The sequence below is a fragment of the Pyrus communis genome, chromosome 12 (genome assembly GCF_963583255.1).
Source record: "Pyrus communis chromosome 12, drPyrComm1.1, whole genome shotgun sequence".
NCBI classification, from domain to species: domain Eukaryota; kingdom Viridiplantae; phylum Streptophyta; class Magnoliopsida; order Rosales; family Rosaceae; genus Pyrus; species Pyrus communis.
The window spans coordinates 16,010,339-16,023,525 of record NC_084814.1 but is presented as its reverse complement, the minus strand read 5'-3'; the positions used below and the strand labels follow the sequence as shown (position 1 = coordinate 16,023,525).

The following is a 13,187-nucleotide window of genomic DNA, read 5'->3' as shown; positions in this document are numbered from 1 at the left end:
AGTCTCAACATTTGTTAACAATTTTAATTTATTATACAATCTGTACAGAATAATATTTTAGTTTACTCTAATTTACTAGTTAGTGACAAAATAATAGTACAGGGTTGTATTTGCCCAATTGCGGTTATAACTTTACACTTTCGGTTGGTAGTATCTTTAGCACTTTTTTGAGTATATTGAAACTTGAACGCCAAACCGAAGCTACAGAACCCCAACAACCTGGGTATTGTAAGACCTAGTAATTCTTATTTTGTCTTCATCAGGAGATATTCTGAGTTGTAACTAGAACATATATTTCTCATCACGTGACACAATACAGATATAGAGATATGTGGTTAACTACACACAAAAATCCTTATTTTTCTGACTTCCTCAGATGCTAACAACTTTCTCATCTAAAATCTAATGTTAGATGTATGGAAATTTTGCATGAACAAATACTGACAAAGATGAGAAATGAGACAACTGAGAACCACTGAATCTTTGATGATTTCAAATTTAATCAAACAGAAAAGAGAAAACACCAACTGAATTGGGTATATACATTTTCTCTTTTCAATTAGAGTGCTATACTCAAATAAACAAAAATTAACACAAAAACATGGAGAAAAAAAACAGAGTAGGTAAGCAAAGCATATACTTCAGCAAAATCTTATAGACTGAAGCCATTAGGCTATTAGCTATATATACTCCTACGAGAAGAAACCCCTTTAATAACTAAACTAATCCACTTTCCAAGATAAAAAAAATAAAACCATCTTCCAATTGTCCATGGCTCATTGAGCAATATGACGCCGAAGAACGAGTTTCTGACCGGTTAGGACCCAAGTATTATTCTTTACATGATTGGCGCAGAGTGTTTACCGCCTTGGTCCAACACCTCAAGCACCTCGGTCCTGCTCCTCACCACCCTATGAAACAACTCTCTGATCTGCAGCTGCAAGGGCACCAAACCCTCCTCCATCCTCCTACAATTCTCCGCCAGCTCTGCCACCTGCGCCGCCACCTCCTCCAGCTTCTCCGCCTCCGCGGGGAACTGAAACGAGTCTGCAAATTCAATCAAAGACTGCCCCAATTTCTCCATCCTCTGCATCTCCTCAAGCAATCCTGCCGACCCCTTCTTCTCTTTCTTCTTCCACTCCTCGGCGATCTTCTCCTGAAGGCTGATCATGGACTGCGCCCAGGACAAATTCCTCGGGACCGGAAAGTGAGTTATCAACCCGGTTCGCTCTTGGCACGGAATCGCCGTCACCAACATCCACATCACAGACAACATGATCGCACTCATTATATACACCGGCTGAGCCAACCCAGAGGCCTCATTGCCCTTCGGTGCCACCAAATTGCTCGACATCGCTTGAATTTGCTTTGCTGCCGACCAGCCCTTCGACATTCCCCACGACAAGGCCCGAAAATGCCCGACAGCTCGGTCTTTACTTGGGGCGGAAACACCCTGTCTGCGACCGAAAGACCAAGATCTCTCGGTTGCTTTGTTTGCTCCTCCTTCCTTGTCCTCCACCGCCATCGCCGTCACCAGAGAATGCAACGCCCTTTTCGCTCTTCGCACCTGGCCGTCACCAAGTGGCCTCTGTTCCAAAGCTGAGACCGCAATCTCAGCCAGCTTCTGAAAATGCCTGATCGACTCGATTCCGTGTGAGACCGCGTTGCAAATGTCCAGTGCTTTGACAACGCGGTCCAAAAACTCGGGGACGAGCCGGTCGAGCGGGGCCTTGGTAATCTGTGATGGGTCTCGACCCATCAACAGAACGGCTTTGAACTCGGCCTCACAGCAGAGGAAGACGTCGAGGAGCTTCCGGACCCAAGCGATTGATAAAATCGGGCCGGAAGGGCAGTCCTCCGGCGGAGATAGGAGGTCGGAGAAGCGATCCGCGACGTCCTTTTGGAAGTGTTCAAGGTCTTCGAGCTCCTGTTCGTGGTTTCCGTCCATGGACACCACCTGGTTTCTTCGGATGCTGATTCGGTTCAGAAACGAACCCTGATTATCTGTTGCGCCCATTTTCTGGATTTTCGATTTTGTTTGTTCTCTCCTGAGATTGAAGAGTAAGAAGAAGAGAGAAATGGGAAGCAGGAGGGGGGGGGGGGGAGAGAGAGAGAGAGAGAGAGAGAGAGAGAGAGAGTAATGTCGAAAGATAAGGGGAGGCGAGTGGTTTTTGGCAGTTAAATATGGTGCGAATTAATGGGGCCACGGATTGTCGGGGACGAGACCGTTTCTTGTTCCTTTTTGTGCACGCTGACTCGGGATTTTGTTCCAAGATTAGCCTTCACATTCCCTTGTAATTACCAGCCCAATACAAAACATTTTGTCTCACACCAGTACGTTGTGATTTTTTGCGGGTTAGTGTGACTTATTAGCTATCACAGACAAGTTAGCGACCCATTGTAAAGGTTTCTACGTAAATATCACATTATTTGTAAAAGAAAAAAAGATGTGAAGCAACATAAAACTAATTCATGAATATACTACATATGGTAATTAGCAAACAGGAAATTTGGACGAAGATTAGAGATAAGGAAGAAAACTTAAGCTAAATTATTCGTGCTAGAAGAGAAAGAAATAAAACTTGATTACATGACAATGAACTACAAGGAAAATATTACTTTACGACATGCTTCACATTTCAAAGTGTAAATGTTCTTTTAACGTACTCTTCAAGCTTTTGAGCCTATAAAAGCAAATATGTTTAGTTCAGTGATTAAGTACGTTTTATTTGCATCCTGAGATGATTAATTAATATGCAATAATAATTCTCACTTCATGTAATGCTAGAGAGACTGTCTTTTAATATCATATTCTGTAAATTAAATGATGTAACGGTTGATGATTAAACTTTTTTTAATGATTTAAAGAAGTCCAACTAAGAACCGCCATATCATATAGTTTATATAACATGACTTAAAAAGATGATCTCCCTAACATTTTCCTTTTCACTTCATTCATCTCATTCTCGCATCCTCATCTCTATATAATATGATAATAGTCAGGAGTTATTTATCAAAAGATTTTAAGACCAAATTCCGAAGTTATGACCAACTCAAAGCCTCTTCCCTGCACGGTGAATGGTCTTCGTTATCGAAGGTTTCATTATTCTCAAAAGAATTGTGATATTCATGCACATATTTTTACTTCTCACACACTCATTTTTAATTTTCACTTTCAGAACAAGTGAATTGAAAAAGATTAATAGACAAAATTAACAAGGATGTGTGAAAAATAAAAAGTGAATAGTACTAACATTCACAAAATTCATATTATTATAAGCCCATGCATTTAGTTGTACAATAATTATATTATCTAGATATTGAATGACTATTTGAACCCCACCGGTTAGTATTTGCACTGTTTGGCCACAAAAGTGAGTCACTAAAGAGATTTATTTTGACTAAAATGATCAACTTTTGACACTAGGTTTCTAAAATGATTCATTTTTAGCATGTCGTCGGTATATAATCGATATATCATCAATATTTGATTTTGATCATTTCAACAACTAAATGTTAAAAGTGAACCATTTCAGCCAATTACCTTTAACAAAAATGACTTTCTTGCATTTTTTTACTAGAATTTAATGAAAAATAAAGCATGTTTATGGGCTAAGCTTGAGCATTATCTCTCCGACGTAATTAGTTTGTTCAGTTTGAACCGTGCAACCTAGATTTAGCACTCTATATGATCCATATTGTTAAGTATGGAGGAGAAAGTGTGTAATAAACCTCATTTTTCATCACATTATTTTTGGATAAGAAAATTAATATTACTAAGGAATTCTAAAATGGTAGAAATAAAAATTATGGAATTTTACTTTTTAAGATTTGTGAATTTTCTTGTTTCGCTAACTTAAAAGAACAACATAATTTGAATGCCAAGTTTAATGTGGGTATGGAGTCATTAATATATAAATGAAAGATAGTTATGAAATGTGCTGGTAATTGTGGTGGCGAAGGCAGTGGGTGGTGGCGGCAATGATGGGTGGGTGGTTGTGCCACTCATGGTTGAGTTTCCTTTTTTGTATTTTTTATTTTGAAACTCTCACTCATAAAAATTAGGAAATAACACATTTTATATGAAATTTGGTTAAATTTCATGTTTTTTTTTTTTCTACACAGGCATTCTAAATTTCTATGTTTATAAGTCTAAACAAGAGAATTGGTGCATGTCAATTTATAAATTTTGAACTTTGTTCAAATTTCAGGTTTATTTCCCTTACTCAAACATAGTCTTAGAGAAATGCAAATTCCACATATGTATATTTGTGTGCAGTTTGAAGATTTACATGCAAATGAAGAGTAAGGAGGTTGAGTTATGTGATGTAATCATCTAGAGGAGAAGAAAATTTTCAATGTGTCGAGAACATGGCCCATTACACAAAGTGTCATAATGCAATTAGCCCTTTGCGATTCCCTACAACGCTTTCAGCACGATCCACATCTGCTTCCACCTTTGCTTTCCCCACCTTTTATTTTCCTAACTGGATTTATATGGATGGGACACACAAGTTTTAAGATTTGTTCAGTATTGTTTTTGAGGTGTGAATTCAACGTTACATAGCATCTTGTGTTACAGATGTTTTATTTGCTAGATTTTTTTTTCATAATTGTTTGGATATTTTTATTTTTAATTACGGTCATTCATTTTTCATACTATTCAATATTACGTATCATTAAAAAAATATAATTTTGTTGCGTTAGCTTTTAAATTGTTAAGTTTTATCAGCTTTTTTATTATAAGATTATTGTATTGATTGATATGATATACATATAAATGAATTGAATATCAATGACAAGTATGGATCATTTCATTCTTCATGACCAATGTCACAATGGAATATGCTTTGTGGCACACATGACTTTATTCTAATTTTTCATATCATTTTTCGTATACAAGTGACAATTTACAACGAGAATTGAATCCAAAATGTTATTTAGAGCAGGTTAAGTTTCACCAATACGTGAGACTTATAAACCATTAACTAAGTTAAACACTAATTTTTGTTAAAAATGCGATCACATATAGTAAATCATAATTGATGTAGTGTACGTGACACATAAGTCCTAAGGTGGTAATGAGACTAGGATTAAAAGTGATGGATAAAAATTTGTACTTTAATCTTTGTATTATATGCAGCAGCAGCAATGATAGTAGTTTGCTAGGGTTTTGGGGTTTCTGAAAAGACTTCCTAGTCGGTTTCTCAAAAGACATTACGGGATGACCAAGTGCTAAACTTCATGAAATTAAGGACAGCCGAAAAATGTTAAGACTAAAAAAACCAGTTGTTTGGTGAAAACAAAGCTCAAACTAGATGGAATATAGTGCCAAAAGGCAACATTCTTTGTCAAGAAATTAATGAATTTTACCGGCCATGCACACCGTGTGAAACTTAGAAGCTGAGAGATGGAGCCGGCTTGATTGCCATAGATCTATTAAAGTCAATTATGTGATGGTAACGACATTGAATTGTTAATTGTGGGCCTGTGGCGTAAATGAGAGAGAAAGAAAACCAGTGTGGGTGATTAACAAATTAAATAAAAATTCTAAATTAGGACTTTGATTAGGGTTTAGAGCTAAAATTCTTACAAACTAAAGTGGATAAAATTCTTATAGACTAAAAGACCTGCATCGCCAAAATTTAGAATAACCTGTATATAGCCAAGCTCACTCAACCCAAACACAATAAAAACCCTACCTTAAACCATAACATAAATCATAATTACTAGCGGATCTAAGAAATAATAAATCTCTAGCGATTTAAGCACATAATGATGAATAAGAATAACATAATAGTGACGGAGAGTCCTAATTTGAATAAGAATAAGATGACCAAAAACACATGAAAAAATTGTAGCAAACTCCTTCAAATCAGAGGTAGAACTAAAGATAGAAAAATAAACTTAAGGAGAACGTTATTCGTTAATATGAAAGTGACTTAATAGTTGTGGTTTTGGTTTTCTTTAGAGCCTGTAACCGTGGTTTCTCTATATTTTATTATTGTCTAAGGATGACGTGACTAGGACACCAAATACTTGTCCACTGGTGTTGTTTTGATTAATTAATTAGAGGTTACTGTTTTTGTTTTTGTATTGTTTGGTAACTGTTTATATAGTTAGCCGGCCAAATCAAAATAATATTATGATATCTGATCTATCTGTCAGTATCCTAGCCATTGAGTTATAATGCCAACGTTGAATGTCACGTAAATTGGCATGTGATTTTCACTTCATCTCAAATGGCTTAATGTTGACCTAGCATCGAAACGGTTACTGTGAAATGATTAAATATTAATATTCAAACTTTGAAATATTAACATATTTCTCACTGTTTTATGCAGGCTGGTTTCGATTGAGTCAGATTTGAAATTAACGGCCGATTAATTTTAAAGTTTTAGAAAAAAGTATAACGTTAATAATTCATTTCCTAATGTCGATGCGATCAGTCATGCCATGCACCACTTGATTGACGGACCGACTGTTGCTTTTATATTGAGTCTTGTTAGAGTAAATATAGAAATATAGAGAATAATTCGAATGATGATTTTGAGGTACGATTTGAATCGTTTTTTTTAAGTATTATTTGCACTCATTTGAATGAGTTTGCTAAAGGGTTTTTAGCAAGTCACTTCTAGGATACAACAAAGTATGAAATATTCGATTAACAAAACTGAATTGTATTCCCTTAGAAATAACTAGAGAGAAATTGTATAAATGTGATGGAGAGAAAAGAGAGCAAGGAATGTAGAAACAAATTTCTAAAAATTGTGTGTGTGAAACATTATGCCACAATAGGTATTTATAAGCATTAAAACACCCGTTCATCGAGTCCTTTCATTTTAGTTAAAGATATACAACCCTTCTTAATAGTGTTGACCCAAAATACATGTTTTCTATTTAGAATTTTCAGAAAATAAATATTGATTATTTATATCTTTTAATTCTACTCATACAATTTGAGTAAGCATCATGTCTTTTAACAAAAAAATACAAGGTTGAATTAAATCCAACCTTTTGGTACCATCATTTTCGTACACACATGCTGCACAATGCAACACCAATATTATATATTTTATAGTATGTTATATGCTGCAATGCTTCACTCGAAGAGAAGCAACGGTTGGGCAAATACTGAACTTTTCAGCCAACAAATATATGAATATATTCTTGAAATATTCAACAATCCTTCCCTATCTTAAGAATATATAAAATAGTATTACAATAATTCTCTCTTTATAATTAATCACAAGCATACTGATATAATCATGAATGTAATAAAGGTGTCTTTCGAATTAAACCTTTAATTAGTGTAAGTAATTCAAAGTTATAACGAATGCGATGGTGAACTAAGTTTAAACCACCTATTCTTTTGTTAAAATTGGAATCACTACACACATGATTATGTCTTATTTCCTTAAAGAAATTTCTAAACTAATTAAGCATTATTATGGCCTTGTGCTTCATCCTAGTTTCATAAACATTTACAAGAGAAAACTCAACTCTTGGTAGAAGCGGCACCACTTCTTATGTTCATATAGGTGAGGTTCCTTACCATGTCCCTGCTACTATAGACATAACTACAAATAACCTCAATAAGAGATAAAACTTATCCTCTTAAACGTAGTAGTCTTATACTAATCATCCTAGAATGAGCTATATATTAATTTTCAATGCTTTCACAACCACTTAACAATAACTTGTTATTACCCATTAAACTTCTAAACTAGTGATGTTCTAGATAAAGTTAGGTTACCATTATTGGTGGCTAATTTTCAGTAAAGGGTTTTAGACCCATTCCACTAGATGTACTAATTACCAAAGCTCTTGAAAGTGCTTTCGTTAACGGATCCACCAAGTTATTACTTGATTTAACATAAATAATATTAATAACTCCATCAGTTATTAATTGCTTGACATATTCATGTCTCAAGCTAATATGTCTAGACTTTCCATTGTATACCTTATTGTATGCTCTAGACAAAGTAGTCTCACTATCACAGTATAAAGAAATGGATGGCATTGGTTGTGGTTACAACTCTATTTCCAATAACAAATTTCTAATCCATTCTGCTTCTTTACTTGCTGCCGCTAATGCTATAAATTCATATTCCATAGTTGAATGTGGTATACATGTTTGCTTCTTCGAAGCCCAAGATATTGCTCCTTCGCCAATTGTAAAAATCCACCGTGATGTACACTTATTATCATTAGCACTTGTTATCCAACTTGCATCTGAATATCCTTCAAGTATTGCTAAAAACTCATAGTAAGTTAAACTCAGGTTTATAGTTCTTTTAAGATAACCAAAAATTCTATTTATTGCTTTCCAATGAGCAGTACTTGGATGACTAATGTATCTAGAAATTTTGCTTATTGCAAATGCGATATCTGGCCTGGTACAATGCATGACATACATTAAACTTCCGATTACACTAGCATACTCAAGCTGTGCAACGGACCTACCAGAATTATTAAGCAAAGTTTCACTAGGGTTATAAGGGGTATTTGCTTCTTTTATTTGTAGATGCTTAAACTTAAGAAACAATTTTTCTATATAATGTGACTGATACAAAGCGTAACCCCTACTATATTTTTTTATTTTAATTCCCAAGATAGTATCTACTTCATTTAAGGCCTTCATCTTAAATTTTGAATTTAGATACTCTTTAGTTTCAAATACAACTTTCATGTTTGTATAAAAAATTAGCAAGTCGTCGACATATAAACATATAACAACAACATAATCATTTGTGAATTTATAGAGTATATGCATTTATCAACACTGTTATGTCTAAATCCATATGATAAAATGACAAAATTAAACTTTTCATGCCATTGTTTTGGTGCTTGCTTCAATCCATATAATGACTTTACTAATTCACAAACCTTATTTTCCTTTCCAGGGAGAATAAACCCTTCTAGTTGTTCCATATAGACTTCTTAATCTAAATCACCATTTAAAAAAACCGTTTTCACATCCATTTGATGCACATGCAAATTATATAAAGATGTCAATGCAAACAATATTCTAATAGATGTGAGCCTAGCTACTGGTGCATATGTATCGAAGTAATCTATTCCCTTTTTTTGCTTAAAACCTTTGGCAACCAGCCTGGCTTTAAATGTCTGAATAGACCTGTTTGTATTGTATTTTCTTTTGAGTACCCATTTACAACCTATTGCTTTTGATCCTTGAGGCAAGTCTACTAAAACCCATGTCTGATTAGATATCAATGATTCAAATTCATCATCTATAGCCTCTTTCCAAAATGGTGCATCTCTTGAAGTCATTGCTTCGTTTAGACTTTTAGGATCATCCTCAACATTCAACACTATGGGTATTTTTTTAAGAACCTTTGTTCTATTTCCTTCGACTAAAAATACAATAGATTGAGATGAAATAAAATCAGAGCCTAGAGTCTTTTCTTTTCTTACTCTTTGGCTTTTCCTTGGTTCATTAACAGTTTCATATTGTTTTATTTTCTCACCTTGAGAATGACTACTAGCCGGATTAGAGAAAAGTGTTTGATCATTCTCTTTTCCAGACATTGAGTAGTCATTATAGAATTTATTTTCTATAAATTCAACATCTCTAGACTCAACTATTGTATTTGAGTCTAAATTAAGCAACCTATATACCTTTGAATTTTCTGCATATCCTACAAATATGCTTTTAATTCCTCTTGGACCCAACTTGGATCTTTTAGGGTCCAGTGCCTTGTAACAGGTTGCACAACCCCATACTCTCAAATATGACAAAATTGATTTTCTTCATTTCCAAATTTCATATGGTGACACTTGTGTCTTTGTAGATATAATTCTATTGTGTATATGACATGCAGTAAACAATGCTTCACCCCATAAATATTTTGGAGTATTAGCATTAATCATCATAGAATTAATCATTTCAGTGAGTGTCCTATTTTTTGTCTGCCAAACCATTTTGTTGTGGTGTATAGGGTGCAGTTCTTTGATGTATAACACCATGCTCTTCACAAAAAATATCAAATTCATGTGAAAAATATTCACCACCTCTATCGCTACGAAAGCATTTAATTTTCCTTCCTTTTTGGTTTTCAACTTTAGCTTTATAGTGCTTAAAACACTCAAAGACTTCATCTTTATTAGAAAATAAACAAACATAAGTGAACTTAGAACAATCATCTATAAATGTGATAAAATATCTTTTTCCTCCGCTTGTTAAAACACCATTAGATTCACATATGTCAGAATGTATTAAGTCTCATAAATTTGTATTTCTTTCAATAGTTGGAAAAAGTTTCTCAGTCATTTTCGCTTAAATACATGTTTCACATTTATCATTATAATCATCATTGCAAGCAATTAAACCAAGTGTGCGCATGTATTTTAAAGATCTAAAATTTATATATGCTAAACATAAATGCCATAAATGAGAGGAAGATTTAACAATATAAGTAGAAGAATTCACTTTGTTATTAATACTTAGTTTGAACATCACATCACAAGAATACCCCTTCCCAACAAACATTTCATTTTTTGACATTATTAACTTGTCGGACTCTAGAACAGTCTTTATACCGTTCTTACATAATAAATTTGCAAACACAAGATTCTTTCTAATTTCTGGAACATGCAGTACATTAAGCAACGTCAATTTCTTCCTAGAAGTAAACTGAAGTTCAACGGTTCATTTTCCTAAAACTTTGGTGGAATTATGATTTCCCATTAAAACCTCTTGATTGTTCGTTGGTGCTTCATATGTCATGAATTGGGACTTGTCATTGCAGACATGTATAATAGCTCCTAAGTCGAGCCACTAATCAGTAGATTTTATTGCCACTGACATATTTAGTTCGGTAATTATGCCAATATGCATCATTGATACCATTAGAACAATGTTATCAATTCCAGAGTTTTCCACCATATTTGCACTATTGGTCTTATTGGCAAATTCCTCACTTGCTTTTTTTGTGTCAACAATCACAAATGTAATGGCCTTTCTTTCCACAATGGTAACAGACGCCATTTGCATTCTTTTGATTGTTGTTGGAATTGGTCTTTTTAAACTTCCCTTTGTCAATTTTGATTTTGAAGTTCCTTTTGTATTTGTTTCCTTCGACAATGTGAACTTTGGAGAAATCTTGATTTGCAAAATTCTTATCATGATTTCGAGTTTCTTCTTCAATTTGAATACCCTTTTGCAAATCCTCCAAACTAATATCTTCCACCATGTGTAAAAGTTTCTTTCTATAATTATTCCATGTTTGGGGTAATTTTGCCATAATAACCCCAACTATCATAGGATCCGGAATAACTATTTTAAGTTCACAAAACTTTGAGACCAAGACTAGTAATTCATGAACTTGGTCTAGGATGGGTTTGTTATCACACATAGTGAACTCATAATATTTGAACATTAAAAATTTATCGGTACCTCTTTTCTCTGTTGTGTAATTGTGTTCGAGTGCTTCCCATATTTCCTTTGGAGATTAAATGTGTGCATCCAGGTCATATAAGCGATCAAATAATGTGCCCAAGATGTGTCCTCGAAATACCAATTCATCTTCTTCACGCTTCTTTTGATCGGCAACTATTTTGTTTAAGTCTTTGTCACTTGGTTCACTAATAGGCTCCAATTTCGGGTCCAACACATAAATGACATTTAGAACAATAAGCATGAAATGGATCTTATCCTTCCATTGGGTGAAGTTTGATACATCAAATTTGTCTAGCTTGTAGACATCTTGATTGATAATCTTCAAAGCCATGTTATCAGCCTTGTTCTCCATGATGAAAATAACACTTTAAGATTGTTAAAGTAAATATTGAAATATAGAGAATAATCCGAATGATGACTTTGAGGTACGACTTGAATTATTTCCTTAAAGTGTTATTTGCCCCAACTCGAATGAGTTTGCTAAAGGGTTCTTGGCAAGTCACTTCCAGGATACAACAAAGTATGGAATATTCGATTAGCAAAACCGAATTGTATTCCCTTAAGAAATAATTAGAAAGAAATTGTATGAACGTGATGAAGAGAAACGAGAGTAAGGAATGTAGAAACAAATTTCTAAAAATTATGTGTGAAACATTATGCCACAATAGGTATTTATAGGCATTAAAGCACCCGTTCATCGAGTCCTTTCATTTTAGTTGAAGATATACAACCCTTCTTAATAGTGTTGATCCAAAGACATGTTTTCTATTTAGAATTTTCAGAAAATAAATATTTATTATTTAGATCGTTTAATTCTACTCATACAATTTGAGTAAGTATCATGTTTTTTAATCAAAAGTTGTAGTTCAACCAAAAGATACAAGGTTGAATTAAATCCAACCTTTTGGTACCATCATTTTCGTACACACATGCTGCACAATGCAGCACCAATATATATTATATATATTATATTCATATATATATATATATATATACATATATAACATATATATATATATATATTATAGTATGTCATATGCTGCAATGCTTCACTCGAAGAGAAGCAATGGTTGGGCAAATACCCAACTTTTCAGCCAACAAATATATAAATATATTCTTGAAATATTCAACAAGTCTTTGCCTGAATTTGTGCGGGAGTAAAACTTGACCCATATGTCCATGCCAGGGAATCAGATTCTCACTAAACAAACCATAGGATTACTTAAGTAGATCTTATTTTAGTTTGTACTCATATCTCCTCTTGACATGCACAACCCAGAGTTCAATAGACCGGTTAAAAAAGTTCTGAGTTTAAATCTTATGCGCACCGTTATTGAATGAAATAAATAAATAACATAAGTCCACTAGTTTGAATATGGTTAAATAACAACAGTGGAATAGTTTGAATACGGTTATTGGTTGGGTAGGTTTTACACGCGCGCGCGCGCGCGCACACACACACACACACAGATATATATATATATATATATATATATATATATATATATATATATATTGATTGTAGGCCTATTTGATTGAATTGTATAAAGGACAGAGAGGGAGAGGGGCCGGCAGCAAAGAAGAGAGATATGTAATTCTGAGGTGCGTGTTGTATCACCCCTTTATTTATAGTAGTAGGATAGGTAGAATCCTTACCCTAATAAGATTTCATCTCTAATAGGAATTAAACCACTAAAGGGAATATACAAAGATACTCCTAGATACACTAGAATTTACACAATCACATTTCTAATCCGATAGGACT

General features: G+C 34.0%; 1 protein-coding gene across 1 annotated transcript; it reads right to left on the bottom strand.

Annotated features, from left to right (window-relative positions):
- Positions 1–424: 424 nt before the first annotated feature.
- Positions 425–2,071, bottom strand: LOC137709674 (protein ROH1A-like). Its single transcript, XM_068448661.1, has one exon. The coding sequence runs from the start codon at positions 2,015–2,017 to the stop codon at positions 839–841; it is 1,179 nt and encodes a 392-aa protein (XP_068304762.1). The 5' UTR covers positions 2,018–2,071; the 3' UTR covers positions 425–838.
- Positions 2,072–13,187: the final 11,116 nt, after the last annotated feature.